Raw genomic sequence first — 28,000 nt, forward strand, 5'->3', positions numbered from 1 at the left:
CAGAATGTTTTTTCCTGTTCCTGATTGTAAGTAATGGATTTTTTTCGTTGAGCGATCTGATTGGCTATCTGCCGCTCATGCGAGCGGCGTCACGCAGTGATTGCCTCCCTCCGACGTCGCTGAGTCCAGTTTGGTCTAGCGACATTCAGTAATCGTTCAATAGTATAGGAGCAGAGCAGCGACTACAACTCCATTAACTGTGTTACGTTACCCATATGACGGATTCATCTTCAGACATCAGGGCCAGGTGAATATTACAACTGGTCACTATTAACACTGGTCACTATTAATTGTTAGTATTGTTGTTCTACCTTGTTTCAGACTGTTCGATTCACCTAGGACTTTCCTAGCGTTAACGTTAGCGCCTCTCTGAATGCAACCTGCCAGCTAGCGGCTTTGCTATCCAGCTAATTCTGGCTGTCAAAACAACGGAGAGAAGCATAATCTGCTAGCCAGCAAGAAAGCAGGGCTTTGTTCTCTCTTTACGAAACATTATCACTCACATGTAGCATTATTTGCAATATGTAAAGGCTGATAGGTCGATGTGGTAAGCTGTCAAAAGAAACACAAGCTCTGTTAAATAGTTATCTGGCTTCTTTGGGATGTGGCAGCTCTTGTTAGCGGACTAGCCAGCTCGCTAGCTCGGTGTAAACAAACCATCATCATAGCCCGTCGATAGACTGCAACCGGCTGCAGCCTGCTTCTTATTATACCTTTGACAATGGTCAAATGTAAGGTGAAACAGTTTTGCAACAGCTTAAGGTCAAACATATAAAAATGCTCCTTTTGTGTGTTGCAAGTACGTATTGTCGCTGTCAACAGAAGGTAGTCTGGCTGGAGTTTTGGGTTTCTTTGTCTTGCTTGATCGCCAGTGTTCACTCCTCTGTACTCTGTGTCGGAGTTTAGAGCATTGGTTAGCATGGCTCAATTTGCTGCTATGTTTGCGCACTTCAGCGTATTTGTTTTCGTATTTGAATGGTTGAGAGAGCCTGTATTATCTTATAAACAGCAAGATGCAATTAGCTGCTGGAAATGCTGATTAATGTAATCACTTGTCAGTCCTGGTTTGGTTCAGCTTGGTTCCTGTTCTTTTGAAATCCAGGTTTTGATGTCTTGTGAAATCAGAAATAAATTGCTGTAAATCATTTAAACCCGAGTAGCCAACAGGCTGTTTTTGTAACATATTGTCATGACCTTTCAGATCAAGACGATACTGCTTTCTGTAGAACCCTTTAAGACTACACCGTAATTACATCATAAACAAATTATGTTCCTATGTAAGACAGTATAAGTTAATTTCCTGTTGAATTGAAGACTTGATCTGAACCCAATCTGTCTGCTTTATGTAAGTCTGTGGGGCTTTAACACATATTTCATACAGTAAACCATAAGGTTTTTATTATTGAGTTTTCCTGAACAGTTGCTCAAAGAAGAAGCTAACATTTTCATTCTTAACCAGCCAATATTTACTATTTTGCCATATAAATATGACGCTTTCTACAATATTGGAATCTCAGCAGCTATAGTTAAAATGTATTTGACAAGTGACTATAGAGTATTAAATGATCACTTTTTTGCTACTTAATATTTATTTTTACTTGTACTGAATGTACTGTATGCCCATCCCATTTCAGTGTTCTTCTGATTGTTTGGTTTGCCAGAAAGCATTATGTCATCTCATAAATATTTCATGGGCTGGGTAGCTGATAGCCTAACTTTATATGTACAAAAACTCTCCCAGCTATTCCCTAGCACCATTAGCCCATGGATATTTCATAGAAAAGCGTCTTAGCTGGTATTTGTGTTGAAACCTATTTGCATTTTTAATCAGTGCCTTCTTGTGCAGTTTGACCCTTTGGGGTTTCCCAGTGTCATTATTTCCCAGTGCAGGTTTGCTCCTATGCAACTTAACAGCACTGGATACTTAAAAGAAGGAACCAAGAAACTTAAAACTGTGATCTGTAAATATAAATACACACACCCGTCCCTGCTGTTATTCTCAAGTTGCACTTATGCATGTCAAAACCCACATAGGGATACAAAGCACAGTAGCACCACAATAAGTTTACCCGCTGGAGTTCATTTATCTGAGATGTGTCTCAGACACTTCAGAGTCATCTAACCAGGACATTTGCAGTCATTTCCTGTTGGAAGATAATAATCTTCAATTATACAAAGAATGAATTCAGAACTTCCATTGCTTGAGCTGATGTATGCACCGAGTCTCACCCTGCTCAACATGGTTATTTATTGAACAATACGTCATGTTTTTAACTGGAAGTACAACCTGCAAGAATTCAATGTAAAATGAAGTCAGTCTTTGACAGTGTACCAGTTAGAAGAGCAGCTAAACATAGCTTCTAAGAATAGTAGAGAACTGTCAGTGCAAAATGTATTGATCATAAGAAAGGGTAGCTGCCTCTCTCTTAATTTCATATTCTTCTTCTATTCTCTGTGAGCTTTTTCTTCTTCCCTGACTACTCAAAACAGGGCTGTGTGTGTAGTGTACAAAACTAAAATAACAAAATGTGCCTTTCTTTTAAATAGTTTGTTGTTATGTTGTTGCCTATAAGTGAAAATGTAAAAACATAACACTCGCAGCTAAATAAGCCTGTCGCTAGTTAATTACTTTGTCCGTAGGCACAATAAGCATATAAAGCCCTAAACACTGCTGAGCGTAAACAGCATTAACAGCTATTGTACATGCATGTTGCTTTGTAAATATATAAGTGTTAGTAAATTTGTGAGGCAGACCTGGGCGTGTGTGTATTAACCATTATTATCAAGTTCATCCAAAGCATGACTTCATCCACACCCCAACAATAAGAATTCTTGCTCGGAAAACAAAGCAGTGATTGCCCTCAAAAATACTTTTATATACAAGAAATAACCTGGGAGAGATGGGACTACTTCTTTCTTCTGGAACCATCAGGTCATTTGTTGGTGAACATGGTTTGGCTCGTGCCATTGTCAATGAATGTCATTTGATTTTTCAAGAAATTTTTAAATAATACCCACCATTTTAAGTGATAGATGGCCTGCTAAACCGTTTGTGTGTATGTTTGGTTGGAGTTTGGGAGGAGTTTGGGAGTGTGTTTGACAGACCACTGTTTAAAATGTGTGACAGAGTGTTACACAGGTTGTGTGTTTGTCTTAGTTTGTTTCATATCAAACCAAACCGTTGACTATGATGAATTGGCCCATCTCTGGAGAAGGGCACATGAATGTCACCTAACATGTGACCATGCTTGTGTGTGTAATCTGTAATGGTATTTTGCTCTTGTCTTCTGATGAATTTAGGAATATCTTGTTGTGGGGACATGTAGTTTTAGCCTGTTACATACTTATGGAATATTAATGGGATTTTTTTTATCGTAAAATATTACCACTTTCATCTCTCAAGTGTGTGTGTGTACTTGGTAGTATCTATGCTACGTGGCTGCCTGTTTGTGTATACTGTAAATGAGAGAACAATTGTGTGTGTGTGTGTGTGTGTGTGTGTGTGTGTGTGTGTGTGTGTGTGTGTGTGTGTGTGTGTGTGTGTGTGGTTCACTTCACACTGGTTCTCTTTGTTTATCTCTCCATCATAAGACTGCTGGCAGCCGCATCACTAACTCACAGTTGTAGCAGGACTGAGTGGTAACCAGAGGACACACACTTATACAGATAACCCAGAAATGACATGTTATTGTTATAAAATTCTAGATGATGTAAGATTATTTTCTTGATAATCTTTTGTTTTTTAATAGTCAGTTGGTTAATGTGGATTAAAAAGGCAACTAGGCAAAATTTAAATACTCTGAAGTTTTATAGCCCCTTTCACACATACACTGCAAACCTGAAATTATCTAGACATTACCCGGCAGAGCTGTACGTAAGAACGCAAATGTCTGAATCAGTTGGATCGGACATCGAATGGCGTTTACACTGCCAGCTCCCTAGTACAAGTGTGTGTAATCTCCGATTGAGCCGAACGTGTGAGATTTCATAGCAAGCGAGTGGGCATGTTGATGGCATTTCTTTCGGCTTGTGCAAAAACCGGAAGAAAACAAACATCCGAGGGTGAAGAAGAAGGGTGATTTGCACAAAGACGTCAACTACAATGTCTAAACTGTACAGACAGCGAGATTCGGGAACTTCTGTTGGTAAGGGCCGACTCTGAAATCGTCAGTCAAATTCAATGAACGGCAAGAGACTCAATTATGAACCGTCTCCATGATGCGGTGTATTCTGTGTCATCTCCTGCCTCCTGCACGCTCTACCCGGCACCACCCCTCGTCTAAAGAGTATTTCCAGTAAGTGAGAACGCGTTTAAGAAAATCTCCTGTGCGCTACGTGCAGGACCTGATTCATCGGACATTGTCCGGAGTTCATATGTTAAAACGGACAATTATTCATTTTCTTATGAACAAACCACACCCATGTGAAGCTGCAAGAAGGTTGAAGCAAACACTTGTAATTATTTGCATTGACTAGCTTTGAAGTGTAGCTGCATGGAGAAAGAAAAATCAAAGGTGTGTTTTCAGTAATATCATGGTAGGGTGGGTGTGTATGTGTGTGGTTATGTTTAAGTGCAGTGTGATTACATAGTCCCAGTGAACAGTAAAAGCAGTCATGTGGTCTCCAACAGCAGGTTTAAATCATTGTAAAGCTGCCCCAAATACAAAGGGAGGCCTATTCACCACCCATTTGCCATAGGAACACACGCAGCATAAAGTACTGTAAAGTGAACTGCACCACCAAATGAAGGATTTGACTCAAATGACTAATCTATTTTTTTTTTATTGTGATTTCCAGCTCTGCAAAATAGTTAATGAACAGCAGGCCACTTTAGTTAAAAAAATAGTAACAATTTACCATCCAAAAGGTCTTGTTTTTTAGTTAAGGTCCTGCTTTTTTTCACCAAATTAACATTTGATATTGAGCATTCAGTACTAAACTCATAATTGTAATTCTTCTCTTTCCGCAAGCCGAAAAGGTTTGATGTTATTTCAGTTCAGGGGCTGATAATGTACTGGTTTAGTTGCTTTGTAGGGACAAAGACAAAATTAATAAAAGTAAGTCATTGACGTCAATTTCTTTTTTCTCCTTGCGTAAGCAAGATCAGGGGCTTAAGATATTGACAAGTTAACAAAAAAAGAGTCTTCACCAACACTTAGACATCCCTAAATTGATTAAAATACTCCTACACAGCCATCTACTACCATCCCACACTCACCTTGACTTTTCAGGTATTGATCTTTACTTTATGTTTGACTAAAGGGCAATGTGCGAAATGTGTTGTCACAGGAAGTTGTTATCTTATATAATGTGTTTGTGGCTTTTGGACCAATGTTAACAATAAAAAAGATTCTGCTCCCTATCTAAGGCTTAGGGCTCCTGCACACTGTCTGCATGGTGTGAGCGTGGCGTTTCTGTTGCGTGTCAGTTGCGTGGCGGCTGCGTGTCGTTTTCTATGTCTTTGCACACCAGAAACGTGTCTGACGCGGCGCTGCTGCTGCTAGCCTTGTCTGGACACATGTATGTATGTTTCCCATAAACATAAATATATACTGATTTGATTACAGCAAAGACAACGTCGGCAGTATTGACGGCAAAACAGGCTACAGAATATTTCAGCTGTTGCCTTTTGGCTGTCTATCAGGTTGTGAAAACACTTGCTCAGAAAAAAAACTGTGTAAAGAAAAGATACAGATTAGTGTAAACCTGTTTTTGACAGATTTTAAACTGATAGGCCTGTGTAACCTGTTTTAACATACCCTGTCTCCTGTTGACTGTTGTGGCTGTCTGTCTAACCTGAAAAACCAGGTGGGATGTCATGGAAAAAGCTCATTGTCATGCCCAAGTTTAGGTGGGGTGCCGGGTTCTGTTTTTCTATAGAATTGATGAATGAATATCTGAATCCCAAATACCTACCCAACGAACGGATATTTAACAGTCGAATATTCGTGGCCAGCCCTAGTCTGTTTGGGTTGATGTCTGTTATTAACTCAATATAATCCTAGATCTTGTCAGTGCTACTAGCACTACGCATGTGTGCATGCGTGCGTCTATGTAAATAATGACATAGCAGGCCACAGGCCATGTCTGACGAAGTAAATCAGAGAGTGAGCACACATTGTGGGGAAAAGGGCATATTGCTTTACAGCCACTAACATTTACAACACAAGAACAAGGAGCCAATACTAAAAGAATTTGAACAGGGATTTTGTAACATTGCTGTGGAAGTTAGTACACGTCCTGTACTGTGTCAAATGTTATTTGAGCAATTTAGTTAAACCTCAAGCAGTGTGGTTATTATAATGTGCACAAAATAGCCGAAAAATAGAAAATGTAAGAGAAATAGGTTTTACTTTAGATACTAGATCTCTTTAATGAGACTCCTGTGTATTTGACTTGTTGTTGTTATTGTTTTAACTTGTTGGCCTTTCCATCACACCTGTCTTTAATAAAGCACTAATTAAAAGCCTCCTTAGCATCCAAGAGCTGCTAGTTAATAGGTATTTAACTACAGAGATTTAGGTGAAACACTCAACAGGAGGCAAATATCTGCTAACAGAAAAGGCAGTTTGTTATAATTCCAAAAAAGATTAGGTTTTACAATTTGATTTGTATGTAGGTCAATCAGACAAGTTCACAAGGGGCTCTATACTGTAGCTGAGAAGGCTCTTTGCCCCAAACAGTAATACACAGCTGAGTAAGAGTCAGAGTAAGAAAGTGGGCAGTTGCACTTTGTAGCATTATTTATCGGCTTGACATGAAATCAAAAATGCTAAAAACACGGTAGATCCTCCCAGTGAATAGTCTATGGTTGTAAAACATTTACACAGCATTTGTACTATACTATATTGTCCTACATTTGTTTGCTGCTAAATGGAAGTATAGGAAAACTGCTTTCCTTCAAATAGTCTACAACTGGATGTGTCACTACACAAACACCCCCACACCCATGCAGTACGCATGTATAGTGGCATGTCTGAAAACCAGACGATGCTGCAGAGCAGGTTTATTGGGTCATATCTTCTGTCATCCTTTAACGTCTTTTTCTTGCATCTCACCTTCTCTTTGTCCTTTAGTTAGCAGTATTCAGCTTTCAGTAATGCTTTCACCGTTCTTCTGTCCACTGCCTTTGTCTGCAGTGAACTTCCTCATAAAACATGTTTTCTCTCCCTTGGCTCCCTAAACTAAATGCCTCATATTCAGGCAGCATTCGCCATCATTTAGGTCACCTACTGAAGCCCCCCCCCCCCCCCCCTCTTTCTCTATTACACTTATTTATATACACAAAGTGATATATGGGATTTTATAATACAAACAAACAGCCATGACAGATCCCTTAATGTGGATCCAGAGTATAAGATCCAGAAATGGGTACTTCTGCTTCTTTATAATTCACTTCCACTTTTTACAGCTGCTACTCAGCTTCACCACTCACTCTTTTCCTTGAGGAGAAAGAAAACAAGAACAAATCGTTTTCCATTGACATTTCTTTTCGGTTTTAAGTCGTTATTTTTTTTTTTTCTCTCTTCAGTCTCTTTTTTTTTTTTTTTTTTTCTTCATCTGAGTTCCCGCTGGGATTGTCTGTCGGTTGCCAGGATTGATTTTTGGAGCCACCTCGTCACAGCTATACAGTTCTCCGTGACTGACTCCACACTACTGAACTGAAGTCAGCTGTCTTCTGCGTGCGTGCATGCGTGTGCCTGCGTTTACGCAGGAGGGAATGCTGCAGCACATGCTCATGCCTGTGTGGAATAATGCGCATGAATAAATGACCTTGTGTGTAGACTGTTAGCATGCTGATCATAGCATGTTAATATATTTGTAATTAACATTAATCTCCAAGTGCAATGTCGGATTAAAATTAAAGGTTTGTTAATAATTACAGGTGTTGTATAAAATGAAACCTAGACTCAATGATGTTGCAAGATAAAAGATCACAGGATGATTGAAAGTTAAAAGATTAAGAAAATTAAAAATTCTCCATGTAATTATACATCATTACCATTTATACCCGCTCAAATGTTTACATTCTTGACTGGTTTACCCAATGTAAAGATGGTTTGCATTGGCCATGAATGTGTTAAAGCGTAACTCTTGCCAAAATGCAACCTAGGGTCTTTTTGTGAATGTACCTGAGTCAAACTTTCGTTTAAAAGCATAATTAGGACGCCAAAAAAACGCCACTTTTAGGATTGACCGTATTCTCATTTTCGGTCAAATGGCCTTATGAATGGGAGTGCTAGGGGCACTACTATGATAGCATCAACATCGCTATTTTTAAAACACTGAGAAGGCTCGACACAACATGAAACTTTGCTCAGAGTATCACCAGGGGCTCTACACATGAACTCGAGCATTGAGAACATTGTTTGTGTACACAGAGTTTACTAAAAAAAGAAATGTTTTGAACAACTCACTTTAGCAGTTGTTGTTTACGCTCTCCGCCATCTTGCCAGTCAAAAAGTGTTGATCAATATTGTCCTTTGTGTCTCGACAGAATTGCTAAGTTTTTTTTAAAATTGCCAATTCACAACATGCCATCACAGACGGCAAGACGTATTGTTTTGTCAGCTGAATAACACACACCCACAGTATTGCTGGTATTGACCTTTGGGCCAAATCAATAGCACCCATGGTCATTGGACAATAATGTTTATTTAAGACATTGCTGTTGTAGCATCAGAGCTGGTTTATAATGCCAAGAGAATAAAATATAAAAAAAATGAAAAGAGGAACTTAGTGAGTGTACTGAAAGACTATTTTATATTGCTGACAGCACGCAACCCCAAAGTGACATTGTGAGCGAGGAGTGTTGATAAATCCCTTTCTTGACCAAGGCTTACCCAGAAGATCACGAGTCTGGTTCCCTCAGACTGCTATCCTCTATGCCAGTACAGTTCCTGGGGTTAAAGTGTCACTCTGGGGCAGTTTGATAGTATTCTCTGAGTTGCTATAACTTGCAGAAAAACAGCAGATGGTAAAGTTGTCTGCGTGATTGGTTTGTTTCATGGAGGTTGAGTGTGGAAAATAATTGAATCTCATACAGCGACTTTAATAGGGAAAAAATAAGGGTGTATATACACGACATTCACAATGCTTTTTATGAGCCCAAAATTGTGATCATATAGCCACACCGCACGAAACATCTAGATGAGTTATTTAGCATCCTGTTGTCGACAGACATTCTGTGTTAGCTGTTCTCTCTGAACAGAAACTTTTAAGCCCCATTTGGTATGGCCGTGTGAATCAATTCTCTTCTCTTTTTTCATGTCCAGTCTTTTTTTATCATCCCAATATGGGGTCAGTGTGTTCTTTTCAGCCTGTTTTGCTACTGTGGAGTTGGTTCTTGCAGGCGATGAGTGTGTGTATGTGTGTGCGGTTGTGGGTTTCTTCCTCAGTACACTTTGCTCTAATGACCTCACCACATGTTTTGGCTATCTTGCCTCCATCAGGGTGGTGTCTAAGGTTGTTTCCGGTTTTCGTAAACAATCTTTTGAGTTAATTAAGGGGTGGATGTGTTAAGGTCAACCATAGATTGGCTTTGATATTAGTTAGGATTATCTGCGAATATTAAGAGATGGAAGACATTTAAGTATATTATGTTTTGAAAAATTAATTTGAAAAAATGTATTAAAACATGGATATTCAACCTTTTTACCTATTGTTGGGTCAACATGAAAGATTGTATTTACTAATGAATATTCTAAAAAGATGGTTGTAATATTTTATGTTTTGCAGTTATGTTTCTCTTGTAAATTTCTGTATCCACAAGGAGTACATGTGGTAGTTTGTAAGAAGTATTTTTTTTTTAAAGGTGATCATGTTATTTTAGTATTTATGGTGATCTATAAGTCCAAGGAAAGCAAAATAGCCAAAAATAGTTGGTGAGGTGAATGAAGCATGGTATAGTGGACAATATTTGTGTGATGTGTTTTTACATTTTGATGCTCACACTAGTCTGCACCTCAATATGTGAACTTTTTAAAGATCGAAACGGCAAAGCCATAGCTATGAAACTGTAGGAAGCTGGCCATACTCTCTCTCTATATGTATGTGTGTACAGAGTGAGATGGTCACGTGTGGCCATCCAGGCAAGTCTCTTCAATGGTTTTTTCTTGTTCCACTGCTTCCAGACTCTTATCAGACCAACACAGAACCAAACTTCTCAGCTATTTCAATTGTCAGGAGAGCTGCTTGTTCTTGCGTGGCAATCAGGCCACAAGACTGTTATCTTGGGAATCGATTACAGCTGCAAAAGAACCCCATCAAAAGTAGTTTATTCCCCTTATTCCCTAGTTAATAAGGACCCTGCATGAAATCTCACTTTTCATCATGACAGAAAATGAGGGTGCAGTTACTCAAAAAGAGCTTCAATGTAATTTAAAAAAAAAATAGTCGATTAGGGAGAAAGAGGAGGGAGGATAAGGGGAGAGATTGATTGGACAGTCTCTGAGTGTAGAAGTGTTTGATTTCGATTAGCCCACTGGCCAGCCATCTCAGTTCAGCTCAAATAGTCTTCTTTAATCTCTTCGCAGGATCTTGACTGTTGGTCGATGTCATTGGGTTATGAAACTTTCTGTTTATTTCCTATAGCCCTAATTTTCTATGTAATTTTCTGTTGTGTTGTCGTGTCTCTTTGCCTTTCACTTCTCTTTTTTTTTTTTTTTGTTCTTTCACCACCACCAGCTGTGGTTTGATGTTTCTTCCCTAGAATAATTATCGTTCACTGGAAAAACATCATGTATATGCACTCACTTACAACACACCTATTCTCTGTAAAAAGCTGCTCCATTTGTTACAGTATCTGTAATTAGTGTTAGCTGCAGGTGAACAGAAGCTTCATCAACTTCTCAGGTCAATCCCACAGTTTTTTTTTTATTCTACCTTTTAAGTATAAACAATTGTACTTCATGGAAGTGCACAGGGTAATATCACTAAAGCAAGTAAATAACCAATGTCAGAATAATGTCCGTTTCCTAACATCTAGTTATTCTTAGTTTTGGGACTGCTTAGGGTTGTAGTAGGGCCATTTAAATTATCATTATAGAATATGTATTTAGTTTGGCTCTTATACATTGTCCTTATACAGTATTGGTGGGTATATTATTTATTATATACGTTGTCCTGCAAAGTCCGTTTCATGCCCACACAGGTGACTAGATATGAAAACACACTGTATCCTCTCTGTTTCAGCCTTTCACTCACACTAAGCCAGCATTTTGCACATCCAAAAATTGTGCTTTTTTAAAAACCGATTTGATGCTGGCTTGTGTCAAACTATAATCTGGATGGAAGAACAAAGCTATTTCAAACTGATGCTTTATGCATGGTGAGACACAGTCAGGTGCCGAGTAGCAGTAACGCAAAGAAGCCAACCTTCTGTCGCCCTCGACTCTCTAAGCTCTATTATATTTAATATGATCCAGTACAGCAGAAGAGGTGCAAAAGCAATCACTTGTGATTACTTGTGCTTTCATTCTAAGTAAGATAAGAATTTTAACATTTGGTTATATGAAAGCGATGTAGTTTATGTGCAGTTAAATATTTTGTATCAGTGTGTTACCTTGTCCTTTACTTTAGATCCATTGCAGCTCTTTTGCTCTCTACATGCTTGAATCAGCCTATTACAAATGATGTCTTTAGCAGTCTGTGTGTGTATGTTTACAAGTACGTGTCCAGCTGTGTATGTGCATGCCTTTGTGTTGCCCCCCCCCCTTGAGTGTGTAATCCCCTAATGTATGTTTGTGGTAGCACAGGGGGATGGTTTAAATGAAGTGCTCCAGTGCTTGGGGGCATGTTCACATTGGCTTGGCCCCTCTGGAGCGCTGTGCTTGTGTTTGAGACACAGAGAACAAACAGATCTCAGCAGTATAAGACATACTGATATAAATGTGCAGCTGCAGTTGTCATCATTTACGGTACATTAAGCATATTAAAGCTTCGGCTGTGTAAGTGAGTGTTTGGAAACAAGCTGCTGTAAAAACACGCAGCTATAAAATGGATTTAGTACAGGTACACATGAGCACATTTATTCTAATGAAGGCTAAATGTCTTCACAAGGATAGAAAAGTAAATCTTCCAAACCAAGGACTTTTAGTAGGGCCTTTTTTACTGATCATGTGTACCTCTAAATTTAGGTTGTGGTTAAAGTCCTCACATGTCACACACACGTGTGTGTGTGTGTGTGTGTGTGTGGGTGGGTGGGGGTGTGTGTGGGGCTGTATAGTTGCTGTGTTGCAACCGATCAACTCTATCAGAGAGTAGCATATCGTATAACAGGTGCTGGATAAGACTTACCGTTGGGATTACCTGGATGTGTGACGGCTAGACGAAAATAAGGGGACACGCCAAATCTCTAAATGAGCCGCAGCTGAGCCGCGACTGAAAAAAATATACTAAGAACCAAGCAATCCTTCTGAACAGGCATGCACTCCAAACGGGCACTGCACTAGTTAATTTTAAATGAAGTGATTTTGTTACATTTTCCTGTAAAGCAGAATACAAACTGTGACGTAGTTAGAGAATGATGAAGAAGAAAAGGGAATTCTCAACTCTTAAATTCTCAACATTAAACACATCTACTTCCTCTGCGTGAGTCACTTGTTCCTGTCTTGGACACCTTGTCGCTAAGCAACTCACAATGACAGCAAGTTGGCAGCTCCTTATTGGCTGCCAGTGTTAGTAGATCTAATGCCTTGATACCACGGGTAACTTTTTGAAGTAACAGAGACAAAGCAAAACAACCAACATCATCTTATCTCTAATGCAGACCTGCTTTGAGTGAACTGTAGTGCTGTGCAGACAGTGATACATCTGCAGGATTGTTTGTCTTCTAAGAGGATTGAACTTGAACCTTTTAACTATTAGATTATGCTTCCACTATCATATTTTTAGGCCTGTTCAGACCTGACATTAACGTGCATCTTGGGTGATCCGATCACAAGTGTTTCAGTTCACACCTGGAATTAGAATCCACGTGCGTCTCTCGCAAAAGCTTATCCTGTCCCTACCGGAGTTCTTGGCTTTTCTGGAAGCATTCTTGAGGTGTATGATTTAGAGGTGCAACGATGAATCGATTAGTTGTCAACTATTAAATTAATCGCCAACTATTTTGATAATCGATTAATCGTTTGAGTCATTTTTTTATTAAAAAAAATAAGATTTCTCTGATTCCAGCTTGTTAAATGTGAATATCTTCTAGTTTCTTCTCTCCTTTGTGACAGTAAACTGAATTTTGGACAAAACAAGACATTTGAGGACGTCATCTTAGGCTTTGGGAAACACTGATCCACATTTTTCACCATGTTTTTACATTTTTATAGATCAAACAACTAATCGATTAATCGAGAAAATAATCGACAGATTAATCGAGTATGAAAATAATCGTTAGTTGCAGCCCTAGTATTATTTAATGTTGGCATTGCTGCCATACTGGACTGTAACCACCCCCTACCAGCTTTTTTGAAATCTCATAAATCGCCCGGTTACAATATGAATCTTCCAGTTACCGTTTGATTTCCCAAATGGAAATCAGACAGCGTGTTTCTTTTATACTCCATTTACGAGAATCCATTTTGACTGTTGTTGTTTACGGTTGTCGCATTTTAATATGATACCGTTGGTGTGCGGCCCTATTTAGTCAGCCCCAAATAGAAGACTTCCTAATGCTTTGACTGTGGTATATATTATAATCCAAAATTTAACTGCGTATAATTGCTCAGGTTTAAAGCCATGTTTGACATTTATAAGTTATATTATGGGCTTGTATTTTTTTTATTGTTTTAGGAAACTGCAACACAGTAGTAGCTTATTACTTTAATGTTGTAAAAATATGGTGTTTTAACTGTTATAATGTCTGGATTTCTTTACTCTGTTTTGTCGTGTTTGTTTAGTTTTGATCGGAGTTGAGGTTAAACAAAATCATGGATACTAAAGTATTTTTTCTTCCTTTCACCTATTTTTATTCTCTTTCTACCCATCTCATTTCTGCCATAAAGTTCGGAGTGAAGATCCAAAGACTGGATTTAGTCATCTTCATCTATTAAATCTTCTGTTTGTGGAGGCCAGTCCAGCGTTTCAAGCTGGACAGAGGAGAGACGAGTGGGGCCGAGGGCCCAGCCTTCGTGCTGCGACACAGAACTTCAAACCTCATTGAACATGCAACAGATAGCACGCCTACAGATCCCATGAGTCCCCAGGAGAGAGCAGACACGCCCATCTCAGGTTCTCCAAGCACCGCACAGTGCCCCTCACACAATGCGGTGAGTATCCAAAACACACACACACACACACACACACACACACACACACACACACACACACACACACACACACACACACACACACACACACACACACACACACGCTGTCATCTGGTTGGTCAGGGCCATGTGGTGCGGTATGGGTCGACTGGTCACACAGTAAAGCTATCCCACACACGCCTTCACATGAATAATTGAATAGGTGTTGTTAGCAGGGAAGAACAATATTCTGTAACTGATGCTGACCAGCAAAGTCTTACAGTATAATAACAGAAACATAACCATCTACTGGAGTTTTTCCCAAATTAAAATCTGAATCAACACATCTTGACAGTTGCATGAATGGGAATTCATATACAGTATATACAGTAAAAAGAGCAGTAAAAGTTATGTAATTAACAGGAGAAGACAAGCTCAGTCTACCAACAGTGTACAGATAAAAGTTAAAAACTAACACAAACTTTAAAGACATTCTACTACTATAACTGAGCACCATAACCAGAGCATCCGGGTGTTGAGTGCCTTGCTCAGGGGTACCTCAGAAATAGTTGCTGAAGGAGAATAGAGCATGTTGTGATCAGCTTCTTAGGTTTTTCCAGCAGGTTCTTGGAACTTGATTTTGCACAGTTTGATCAAGCTTTTTAACCTCCGCCACCTCCACTTATTATCGACACCCTCACCACCTTCAAGGCTTTTCAAACTTGACGATGAGTCATTCTGTGCTAGAGTAATTAACAGTGCATTATGATGAGGGTTGGCTCAGCTTCGCCTGATGTTCGGTTTTAGTTCCACTCCAAGTCTAAAGTGATGTGGATATTGAATGTGTGCACAGCCCCTAAAAATAAGCCTGTTATGTCTATGTATACAGACATCTTCCTGGCAGGAAAACAAACAAAATCTGTGTGATTAGCATCCCGTGAAGGCAACCTATTGAACTGATCAAACAAATGTGCCAGCTGCCGGTCTGTTGTTCAATGTGAAAGACTATTCGTATACAGCCATTGAGCTGAAACACAATAGTGTTCGCGTGTGTGTATTGTGTCTGCTCGTGCGTGTCCTTTTTACCTGCTGTAACACAACACGGACACCTGAGAGGACACTATGGGCCCCTTGCCCCAATCAGCGAGGACAGGCTGTCTTAACACCCCACAGGCTGCACTTTGAATATTTCAGCATTTTTGGGAGGTGTTAGTGTGCGTCTAGAAATGTTTATGCGAGTGTGTGGTTGGGGTTGGGGTTGGCATCCCACATCCTGTTTGCCACCAGATTGGATGGGATGTCTCTAGGTGTCTTATTTTGGCAGTTTTGATTTCTTCTTTCAAAATTTTTGTTGTTGTTAAAAGACACAACTATTAATCTTTCAAATTTCCTGTTTTTCAGACCTTTTTGAACTTGTCCCCATTAGAGGATGGATACCCGAACCGAGCCCGTTGGGACCCGACGCTTCCAAGGGGCCGGGCCGGGTTCGGACAGATATTTAGAAATGATTTTCGGGTTTGGGTCGGGCTCGGCACATCAGCGCGATAAGGCATTGAACATTTTAAATTTAAAAAAGCTTATTATGTAGGTGAGCGCCTGTGTTAACGTGCGCTTGTTGTCCCGTGTGCGCTGATGCGCTCATCTGTTGACATTTCCGAATGCCTTCCTACAGTTGCTTAATAAAAGCGGGCTTTCCACACAAACAAACGTACATGTGTCATTAGTATGAGAAAAAACGAGATTTTAACTGTGTTGGACTCGGACATAAATATCTTAATGCCTGTCGGGCTCGGGCCGGGTTCGGTACATGCTCTGTCGGACGTGGGCTGGGCTCGGACAGAAAAATGTGGCCCAATCCGCACTCTACTCCCCATGACATTTTTTCGAAACAATAGCCGTAACTGCCAACAATCTCATCCTAATGGGAATCTGGTGCTCAGAATTGTTTTTAGACTGTTGCTGTCAAAACATGTCATAGTGATGCCTCTAAAACTAACACTCTAAAACACTATTCAGTTTATATCTGCATTGGAGATCTATAAATGCCAAACTTTCAATGTCAGTAACGTTCAATCGAGTGTCTTTTTCTGATTGTTTAATTCAATTTAGGTAATAAAGACTTGGAGGAATTTTAGATGGCGTGAGCTTTAGGCGAGTCAGTTTCAGTTGAAAGTTTGTGCTAATACAACTAATGACAATTAGATTTTCAGGAGAGTGGAGAACGGATCCTGCTGAGTTCTAAAGATAGCCAAAGAACTCAGTAAAGTTGGATAATGTAATCTTGCTTTTTTTTTACCAGGGAGTGAATAGACTACTGTGTTTTTTACGCAATACAGAGACAACAGATGCTTTTCTGTAAACATGCACCTTAAACTATGAAACACACTCGGCACATACCGTGCACTCAGCTGTGGAATTTTATTACACAGTACACCCAATAAACAGTGAACAAATACCAGTGAACAATGCTTGAGATTTTGGACCTTTGAGTCCTCTGAACATCCTCTCTTTGTTTTTTTTATTGCTTTCATGCATCAACGCCCAGCCTCAGATGGATCTGACATCCAGTTTTACTTCCTCTTATTGTACTTGTCATCAAAGTTATTCTAGCATTTATGTTATCGTAATGCATTGAACGCTCTGACATTGCAGTGATTGTCATTGTTTTTGAGGAATAAACTGACATGAGAATGGTATCAATCTTTTTTATCTAAGTCCAGGCAACAAAGCGAATAATCATATTTCCCCACAATGTTGACATAGTCATTAATATATCTTAAAGAAATAAGCAATTTTAGTTTTTAACAGATTTCCTCTGTCTAATCCAGGCCTTTGTTCTTTGTATAGATGTAATGAATGAAATCAATAAGGGATAGTTTAGAAGTAGTTTGACACCCTACACAAACAAGCCGACTTCAATAATCCCTCAGAAAGCAACTAAGATCACACATTGCATTGGCTTTTAAAATCTCCCAGCACTGCAGGTGATACCTAGCCCCAGTTTGGCATCCATTCTCCTTACCAATCACACAAGAAAAAAGAAAAAAATACTTTGAAGTGGCTTTATAAAAATGAAGATCTATGATTTAAGCCCTCCAACTGTGAACAGTTTGATAAAAATCAGTTATTTTGTTGCGATTTTTCATGCCCTCCTTTTGGTCATCATTGGCAAGAACAGAGAGAACAGTTTGTATTGTGGCAGCCTGAGCACAGTGTCTGTTTTTTAGAGTCGGGCATGCGTGTTTGTTTTGTAACACTCTGTTTTTGAAGGTCTTGGCGTCTTTTCCAAATTGGTCCCAAGAGGGCATTGTGCATGTGCAAGTCACATGTTGAATCTCTCTGCCTCTCCTGTGCAGGGGTTACACTGTACAAGGGTGAGCTCTTCCCTCTTTGTCGTCCTTTATACGTTCAGACTCTGCTGTCATTGGTCCACAGAGTTTCAGCTGTATTCTTGTTGGCTGGCAGCTGTTTCCTGGATCCCAGCCTCTACCAAACTGTCAGCATGTGAATTTGTTTATTTCTAAAGCTCCATGTTTCAGTGGAAGATGGAAGATTTTTCCTTAAATGTCTCTCCTCCCTCACTTCCTTCTCAAACTTGTTATCCACTAGTTGAATGTAGAGCTTAGCAAAAACTAATTAGAGCGGAGGATTCCTCACCACACACAGGCTGGTCAGGTGTGTGTGCATGTGAATAATAGTCATTAGTCAAACAAAAGTCATTAGCCAGGTCTACGTACAGAATGGTTAATGAGTCTGAGGGGAGCTGGATATATGTTCTTTAAGTAATGTGTGTGAAACAGAGGGATAGATTGGCCTTCCAGGGCTTTTAAGAAAACCTGACTCATTTAATCTTGAGCAGGCCGGTGTCTCAAGGGATTTCCTCGTTCCTCTCGTATTCTCGTGTGTGTACATCATCCAAGACTAGCTGCTGAGCTCATACTCATGTGAAAAGTGTTGGAAGTCTATGTGCTATTGTTGTTGTTATTCTTGACTTTGTCCTGCAAACACACTCCCTTCCTGTAAGATTTTCCAGGGTGCTTTTATCCATCGTGGTTTTCGAACTGTAGTTGTTGTGTTGCTGTTGTGTTTAATACAACGCTAAATATTTACTGTACTTGTGTCCCAAATCTATATACACCCTACCTTTTTGTAGGTTTAAAAGCAAAGAAAACCAATCTGAATAATTGCCACAATCAGTTTTGTTGCAGACCTAGTTATCGGTATTATTTATCTGCATGTTTGCTCCCTATAATACAGCAGTCAATGCTAGATTTGAACATGGCCTGGAGTAATAAAGTCACAACAGACCTACACGTTTACAAGCCTCAAGCAGATATTGACAATGTAAAGTTAGTAATATTATTTTCCAATCTAGGTAGATTCCTCCAAACTCCCCCTAAGCCAAATACGTACTTTGATAATTGCTTCCCTTTTAACAGGTTGAATATGTTATCAAATCTGTTAAAATAAATTTCCGGATTCTTAAAGATCCCCTCAGGCTTTTCCAAGGAAATCTCTTCCTAGAAAAATAGGAACTGTGCTCTGCTGAAAGTATATCAACAACCTTGATGATGATTTCCCAACACATGTGACTGTGGCTCTGTGTCAGACCCCCAGACCCCCGGACTGTTAGTCATACTGTTCACGAGCCAAGGATAGACCTTGACCACACATACACACTTTCACACAGAGTGAAATCTGACTCCTTAACCTCTGTGATGACTTGTTGAAGACTGGACAGCTGATGTTGAATCACGTGTGGCAGACATACTGCATTCGTCCAAGTAACGTGTGTCTGCAACGTGTTTTAGGGGGTAGCCCACATTCCAAGAACCGTAGCCTACTTCACTCCTAACAGTCCTCTCTGAATATTCTCTCTACGTCATTATTAGATCTGATTACAGAATATAGATATACAGAAATAATGGTAAAGCTTATTTTTTTGTATACCCCATACTCCATGTTATCAAAACAGCACCTCTGTGGTTCGCTCCAGCTTTGCTGCCACGTGCAAGGATCAGAATGTAAAGCTTCGTCCAAATGACGTAATTATTGCCGTAACGCAGCTCGGCCACTGGTTTGTCAACATAGCGATTGAAACAATATAGAAAATATATATACAATAGACATTTCAATATCGTTTTGACGATCTATCTATCGTCATATTGCCTAGCCCTACTTCCTGCTTTGGTTCACCACCAATAAGAATAAGACAAGGTCATGTGATGTGATAACACTATCGTTAAGAGTATTGTGACTCATTTACACACACACACACACACACACACACACACACACACACACACACACACACACACACACACACATTCTCTCTTTCTTACAAACCTGATTTAACAAAAACAAAATCGAGTGTGACTGTACAGCTGCCTGTAGTGGTTCAGTAAAAAGGTGGTTTCCAGTGACAAGGTGGCTGATCATAAATCACTTCAACGTACAGGTAATGGTATGTAGGCTAAATGATTCCCACCCATTTCCACCTCTCTCTTCCTATCTATGTTGCCTTCTTTTGCGTACTGTATGTGTTAACTAAAGCAGAGTGTGTATGACACACTGTCCTCTATTCCAGTCTGCCCTGAAAGCATGTACTGTTACAGTACAGTAGCAGACGTCCTATTTCCCTGTATGTATTGTGTGAAATATCAGTGTGTATGTTGTGTGTATCACCGTGCTTCAACATCATCTGTGCAGGTGTGATTGTGTGTGTATATTATTTAGTGATGGCATCTTGAGTACACCTAGAAGACACCCTGTTGTCCCCCTACACACACACATGCACCGAGGTATTCACACCCTTCATGAATAACCTCACAATGCACAGCGAGACTGGCAGCATCTGGGTTTAAGCTTACACCTACATTACATGCATGCATTGGGCACACATGAGAGGCTATTACTGACACACACAAAGACTGCAGAGCACACGTGACTACTTGGCAGTAACCCAAATACCCTCTGTTCACATAGTACACTCAATCACTGACTTACACACACACACACACACACACACACACACACACACACACACACACACACACACACACACACACACACACACACACACACACACATACACACATGCATACATACATACATACATACATACATACACACACACACACACACACACACACACACACACACACACACACACAATTGATGGCACCTTTATCTTAGCTTTGAAACAGTGGATTTATGAGAATGTGGTTTTACAGTTGCTCGCCTTCAGGTGTGATTGAAACTGGATGTGTGTGTGTGTGTGTGTGTGTGTGTGTGTGTGTGTCTGTCCCTTTCTTACTATACACAGCTGCAGACTGAGATTTATCCTCATGCAAGATTAAGCGCAGACAATACACTGGCACAAAGGCAGATGTCCGACTAACAAAGTCTGACTTTAGAAACCTGAAAGTCTGCAGACTTTGTGTGAGACATGCAAATGTCCACATATGAGACATCATTGTCAACGCAGACACACACACACACACACACACACACACACACACACACACACACACACACACACACACACACACACACACAAGCAGAGACCATGCAGTTGTAGTGTTTTGCCGCTGGGTTTTTTTTAAAATGGGTTAGTCATGCATTATATATACAACAGGACTTCTCTCTCTGCCTCTTTCTGCTTTCGTTGTCTTGTCTATCTCTGTCTCACTGCTTTTATTTTCTCGATTTTCTCACTATTGTCTCTCTTTTGCCCCCTCCACACACACACACACACTCCACCTTGGGAGTAATAAAAATAAAATAAATTACATCTTTTGTAATCACTTCATTTCAGCAGAACATGGCCTGTATGTGGTGAAGGTTGTGTGTCTGTGTTGGTGATAAAGAAATATAATTTTGTTTTTACAATGCGTCCTTGTTGTGTGCCAGCACATTATCAGTTTTTTGCACCTGAGTCCACACACATCACTGTTTTTAGTGTATAAGTGTGTGACACGCTCAGCTCTGTGTGTGACTGTTTGTGTCAGTTATGATGAATGACTGTGTATTTATCACAAAGCACTAGCCATATTAATTCTGTCCCCAGCTGTTAGATTGAATTGTCACTGTCTGTCTAATCTTCTGTTTAAACAGGGAAGATTGGTGAGACTGTGTCGACATCTGTTCAATCAAAAATGATCAATTCTTTCTTAAAATATACTGTGTGTTTTAAGTTTTGCTTGTTATAATTCTAATTACCTGATCTGGTTGCATACAGTTGGAGAAGAAACCCAAATACACACTAATCAGTGTTCATGTTTATATTGACTCTTGACTAAGACAGCGCTTCTCAACGTAGGAGTCTGAACCACCCTAAAGGACTGCGTCGTGAGATGATTAATTAATTTCTTTTCTGTAATCATTTGTATTTTCTTGTGAAATACTGGTTAGTTGTATCCCTTTAGTCTTATACATTTGTTTCAAATTACACAATCTGAAAGAGGAAAGTCACCCATTGGTTAGTCTGGCTACCAGATGTACAGTGCTGGGTTAAGTATGACATGCACCCGATGTCCCTCCCCTTCTGCTATCTGCGCTATCTATTTTGCAAGGGCACTGTCACTGCATCCAGGGCTTCCAGCTGCCCAGGATGGTTGTGACTGGTTTAAAGAAATACAAACAAGCCAGAGCTTTTTTCCCCCTATTCCAGAATAGATAAGTGGTGTAGCTAGATCATACTCCAGCTCTGACACAGTGCTGTGTAGATAGGTCTGGCAAGGAAAAAAGTATCACAGGGGGTTACAGGTAGACATTGATCTGTTTTTAAGGGGGCAAAAGTCATTGAGGTGACGGTATGAATAACATACTGTAGTTGTAGCCCAAGACAAGACACACATTACTGATTATATTCCACAGTTTGTTTGCTTATGATCACAATGACCAATTCGTGTTTGTTGTCGAACACCACGGGTCAGCAGCAGGTTATGCAATGATGAACCTGAAAGGAACATTTCTCACACATTTCTGAAGTGGATATCATGTGCTTGTAGCAGGTTCAAATTAAAGGGGTGACCTCGCTCTTCCAGTCACACTTCACATCATTTGTCTAATTAAGCTGAAATGACCCAAGGAATTAAAATCAGAGTGTTTTAAGTTTGAAAAAAAAAAATCCTTTTTGCTCTTTGTTCGAACAAGAGAAAATGTCCTAGGTGTCATAAAACAACCGGTCCTCTAAAGTCACTCTGTCCTAACAATGTGTCTGTTTCTTCTCTTGTCAGAGGGTCCCAGAGTGCGATGAGGAGAGAAGAAAAAATGAAGAGAAGGACGAAGTAAGAGAAGGAAAGGAGAAGGAGGAAGAGGATGAGAGGAGCAGTGATGAAGGTTTCATGGGAATGACTCCGCTGCTGCAGGCTCACCATGCCATGGAGAGAATGGAGGAGTTTGTACACAAGGTAATGAACACACACACGTATGCATGTGTATTAGGTCACATTTAAATGGTAGAAAAGACATATTTGCCCTGCATTCTGACCCTTAACTAATCTATACAGACGTTTTGGAGTACCACACCTGTGAGTGATGTTTGTTTTACCGAGGCGGTTTTATAACAACACTCAATAAACCACATAGTAAAAGAAACTAATAAAACCATAAAAACACAATGAAAACAGAGTGTCCTGAGCAAACTTCATATACTGGGGATTATCATTTAATTTTTTTAAGTTCTGCTTTATCTCTTATACAGAACATGTTTCATGAGTCTGGACACGAGCCAAACTGGAAAATGTCCAAAATACATGGCAGTCACTTGCAGAATTCAACCAGTTTACTAGTGATATGTGTTTTCAGGGCAGTATGGAAGTGCAAAGTTAATTAAAAGAACAGCACATTATTGATTTCTTCTTCTGTCATTTACTTTGCCTGAAACTCTCACACCATCGTTATGGTTTATGTATTGTAGGGGTTTTCTTTACCAACTATGTGTCATTATTTTAAAAATAAAAAAAAATGAACGTGAAAGTTTGAAAAAAAAAGAAAAATGAAAGTTTGCTGACATTAAGAGTTAAAGGTGTCTGTTTGTAAGATGACACTGCTGGAACGTTGACTTCTGATGCACCAGTTTGGACTCTCTCTGACACAATCACACACACACACACACACACACACACACACACACACACACACACACACACACACACACACACACACACACACACACACACACAAACAAAAGGACATTCAGTAAACAACCAGCTGCTTCTCATAAAGGACAAGATAAGAGTCATTTTTTAATTTTCCATTCTTACCAGCCATAAGGTTTTTTTTTAGTTTTTTTTTAACCTTAATAGAATGTTTCTATCTATGAACCAATCAGGTGTGGGAGGGCCGGTGGCGCGTCATACCTCACGACGTGCTCCCCGATTGGCTGAAGGACAATGACTTTCTGCTCCACGGGCACAGGCCACCCATGCCTTCGTTCCGCGCCTGCTTCAAGAGCATCTTCAGAATCCACACAGAAACGGGAAACATCTGGACACATCTGCTAGGTAGTGCACACACTCACCGACGCTCTTACAACACAGATCTTAACACCCAGCAAAGCTTCTATCTTAAATTAAAGCTGTCTCTTCAAGTGGAGTGACGAGGCAACTATAACCTCACTTCCCGAAGGAAGGAAGGAAGGAAGGAAGGAAGGAAGGAAGGAAGGAAGGAAGAGTTAAAAGTACTTCTAGTGTTTGTGGTTTCTCTCTGTTCACTCGTTTTTGTTTTTATTCTTTAGTTCATCTTCACTAAACCAGACATGTAAAAATGTAAAATGTCACAACGGCAAGCAGCAAAACCAGGCTTTATTAGCTTTTATAAGCACTGCGATGTCAAAAGCTGAGGTGTGGGTTTGTGTAAGAAAACAAAGTCCTCAATGAAATTCCAGGGCATTATTTTTGGGTGAGCGCCTTTAGAATTAGTTGGATTTGTGTTTTGGCAACTTTGGTTTAAAGCTGTTTGTAATGTATACACTTTGTTTAATCCAAAGCATGTTTCTTCTGATTTATAAACACCTGTGTGGGTTTCTGCTCCGACCTAGTGGTTATAACAGAGATACTGCACCTACATGCCTTTGTGATTTGAGTAAGATTGTGTGAATAGTATTGATGCTTTTGATCTTGTTTTGGTCTGTTTGGTTCTTCTCTTAAATAATATTTAAGTCTCACTCTGTCTTCTTGTCTCTCTTTGTCTTTTTTCCTCTCTCTGCAGGCTGTTTGTTTTTCCTCTGTCTGGGTCTGATGTTCATGTTCAGGCCCAACATGTCGTTCGTGGCTCCAGTCCAGGAGAAGGTGGTGATTGGGATGTTTTTCCTGGGAGCTGTCCTCTGCCTCTCCTTTTCCTGGCTCTTCCACACAGTCTACTGCCACTCTGAGGGCGTCTCCAGAGTCTTCTCCAAGTAAGACGCACATCCTGTAAACTCACAGATTTCACTATCTAAGATTCTACAGAAGAAAAATGGCCTTTAAACTGAAATAGTAAAGCCAATGGGCATACAGTGTCTGTAATCATCCACTCTGTGTCCCTGTGTCTAGGTTGGACTACAGTGGGATCGCTTTCCTGATCATGGGCTCGTTTGTCCCCTGGTTATACTACTCCTTCTACTGCTCCCCTCAGCCCCGTTTCATCTACCTGATAGTGGTGTGCATACTGGGATTGGCCGCCATCACCGTCTCCCAGTGTGACTTCTTCGCCACACCACAGTACAGAGGAGTCAGAGCAGGTAGAGTGAGATAGTGACATGATACACATGTTTATTTTGTACTGTAAAGCTGCTCTTAGCCTTAGTTAGCAACTAGCTGGTGAACACAGTGGAGCATTTAGCTCCTGAAGAGCCAGATATTTCCCTCAGGAGTTGGAAGAGAGTGGCCAGATATATGGCTCCAAGTAGATGCTAATATTGCTCTGTGTCTGCTGGATGTGTAAATAGGCAACTGTTCGCTAACATGTTTGCTATATTAATTTTATAATGTGAATATAAGTCACCTCAAGTGACCCAAAACACATTTTTAATGCAGGTTCAAGTATTCACAGTCTTTCTCCTTCAATGTCTGTGTTTAGGAGTGTTTGTGGGTCTGGGTCTGAGCGGCGTGGTTCCTACCCTGCACTTTGTCATCAGCGAGGGTCTGATTAAAGCGACCACAATGGGTCAGATGGGTTGGCTGCTGCTCATGGCGACGCTCTACATCACTGGCGCCTGTCTGTACGCCGCTCGCATCCCTGAGAGGTTCTTCCCCGGCAAGTGTGACATCTGGGTAAGTAACTAACAAAAACACACACGGCACAAAATATTAGGGATGCATTCTCAAAGTTGAAGCCATTTCCCCCCTATTTGTTTATCATGTTAAAAGCTAAAGCAATACCAAGCTAGGAGCACTTTTATCATCACATTTGGCTCTCTTGTTTCTCTCTAACACACATTTAATTTACTCTTTTTCTCTCTGTCTGCCTAGTTCCACTCCCACCAGCTGTTCCACATCTTGGTGGTCGCAGGAGCCTGCGTTCATTTCCACGGTGTCTCCAATCTGCAGGAATTTCGCCTCAAGGCAGGAGGGGGCTGCACCGCGGACGGCACCCTCTAACGCACACACACACACTGACTCAGTCATTTACTCACACACAATTTATGGGGAGGCACTGTTTTGAATAATGTGCACAGAGTTACAAACACACACACACACACACACACACACAAAACCTAAGACATGCACACACGCTCTCCCACTAAACTGAAGACCGACGTGGCTCGTCTGGTGTGTGTCTGTGTGCGTAATGCACAGAATGGCCTCTCTAAAACTGAGTGACAGGGGTTTTTGTTCTCTTTCTGTCCCTCTGTCTGTCTGTCTGTCCACCACCACCTCCTCTGGCTCTGTTGCTTCGATTATGAAACAAGATGTGTGTTTTATAAACCCGTTTTTGAGACTCTGCTCTTTCCAGAAAGTATCTCTGTTTGTTTGGGAGGGAGGTGAGGCATCCAAAACCTCCCTTCAATAATGCTACATTTTCTTCTGTGTTGAGTTCTGACTGTTTAATGGTTGAATTTGAAAAGGAAGCATAATTATGGCTTTAAAAAAATACATTTTATGGTGTGTTTTTTTTTTGCTAAATGCTGTTTTCTAAGTCACACTATAGAGCATTGAAATATGAAAAAAGAAAAAGAACTGAGTGGATTTCTTTCATGATTGTGAAGGTTGCAGGGTGAGATGTTGGGAATCGGGGTGGGCAGTCACTTTTAAAAGTAAAAAAAGAAAACCTTTTCCATGTAAATAAGATTTCTAAATTTGGGGTTATAGATTTCTATGAAATATATATGAAAAAAGAAAAAAATGTTATGATATGATGGCAAGAAGAAATAAATATGTTAGATGATGAAGCAACTAAAGATGAGGAGGAGAGGTCTTATATATATACTTGCTCTAGCAGTGAGGTGCAATGGTGAGAATAATACAATAATTCTGTGGTTGGAGGGAATCGCTTCAAACAACTTCATGTAGTCTGTATATGTGATGATGACAGGTGGAAGCAAGGAGGAAATATACAACACAACATTTGAATCTTATCAAACAAATGGCGACTTCAAAACTCGCTGGTATTTTGCCTTCAGTGCAGGTGGGAAGTGACAACTCAGAGTCATTTTTCTGATCTAAAAACCGTGAAATATAAATGAGGAGACAGCAGAACAACTGTTCTCTACTCAGTTTTTTCCACTTTTGTGTTTGTCACAGACCTGGTGCACAGATCTCAAATGAGGCCTCACGAAAGAAAAAAAACGTTCTCATTTCGAACATCGAACATTTGTGCTTAAAAACCAAATCTAAAGTCAAAACTATGATATATAAAAGAGTCCTCTTGATATGTAGCCATTTTCATTTATCTTTTTACTATAAATTGTCTATGTCTAAATATAAAAACAATTTCCATGTCACCAATATAAGTTTATTCTTTTCTATGACATGCCCTTACATGATTTGTTAAAAATCATATTTTTTTTTTTACACAAGGATAACTTGAAGATATTTTTTTATAAACAAGGCCCCAGAGTCATATATATATATATATATATAATTTTGGTCAAACTGCAGTATTATTATAGTACAGATGCAGTTCATTGTAGTCCTCCTCCTTTGGCTACTCTGTCTGACAACATGTTTTTTTTTTTGATTGGATTGCATTTCACTTTATCCACTGCTGTTTTTGGTATTATTATTACAAGCTTTAATTTCTTTTTTTTCTTTTCTATTATTTATCACTGGTTTCTCTTATTTATCCAGAGATCATGTGAAGTTAGGAAAGAGGCCCTGCGTACCACGTCTCTCTTGTCCTAGCAAATAAAGAAGTGTCCTCTAAAGATATGATACTACTTTAAGGACACATGACCTGCCTCAGATATGGAGACTTTACTTGGAGATTAAAACAAAAGGGGAACTTTCTGGCAATACCAAAATCTCGCTCCACAACGGAAACACTTAAATTGTGAGCTTATCATAAACTGTATGTCTATGATTGTTTGAAATTTAAGTTTGCTAGTTTCTATTTGATGGCAGCTCTTTCTGAACAAGATTTTAAATTTCTCAGTTTTTCTTTTTTTTTTTCTTCATTTTCTGTTTTTATTTGATGTAGTTTATATTAATTTATTTCTCTTGGGGAGCAAATATTGTCTGTTGAAGCACACGTTCTGTTCTGATGGGAGTGTTTGATTGCAATAGACCTTTATATCTGCTGTATTGTTCTAATAAAAAGTTTTTTTTCCGAATCTG

General features: G+C 39.8%; 1 protein-coding gene and 1 long non-coding RNA gene across 2 annotated transcripts; one reads left to right on the top strand and one right to left on the bottom strand.

Annotated features, from left to right (window-relative positions):
* The first annotated feature begins 4 nt into the window (after window positions 1-4).
* On the top strand, window positions 5-28,000 carry adipor2 (adiponectin receptor 2). The gene is made up of 8 exons (XM_031313372.2): window positions 5-247; window positions 13,998-14,261; window positions 22,481-22,654; window positions 23,578-23,749; window positions 24,456-24,642; window positions 24,779-24,966; window positions 25,305-25,498; window positions 25,697-28,000. The coding sequence occupies exons 2-8, from the start codon at window positions 14,187-14,189 to the stop codon at window positions 25,823-25,825; spliced, it is 1,119 nt and encodes a 372-aa protein (XP_031169232.1). The 5' UTR covers window positions 5-247; window positions 13,998-14,186; the 3' UTR covers window positions 25,826-28,000.
* LOC116060028 lies at window positions 7,486-8,586 on the bottom strand. Its single transcript, XR_004107434.2, has 2 exons — window positions 8,418-8,586; window positions 7,486-7,742 (listed from the first exon to the last, which is right to left on the bottom strand). It is a non-coding gene; the product is annotated as an uncharacterized LOC116060028 (long non-coding RNA).

This window comes from Sander lucioperca, chromosome 20 (assembly GCF_008315115.2).
Source record: "Sander lucioperca isolate FBNREF2018 chromosome 20, SLUC_FBN_1.2, whole genome shotgun sequence".
In the NCBI taxonomy this organism is placed as follows: domain Eukaryota; kingdom Metazoa; phylum Chordata; class Actinopteri; order Perciformes; family Percidae; genus Sander; species Sander lucioperca.

Excerpts from the sequence above, each read along its gene's own strand:
- adipor2 (XM_031313372.2), top strand. The coding sequence starts at position 14,187 with ATGAGTCCCCAGGAGAGAGCAGACACGCCCATCTCAGGTTCTCCAAGC. Across the intron at positions 24,967-25,304 it reads GTACAGAGGAGTCAGAGCAG|GAGTGTTTGTGGGTCTGGGT; the intron begins GTAGAGTGAGAT and ends GTCTGTGTTTAG. Across the intron at positions 25,499-25,696 it reads CCGGCAAGTGTGACATCTGG|TTCCACTCCCACCAGCTGTT; the intron begins GTAAGTAACTAA and ends CTGTCTGCCTAG.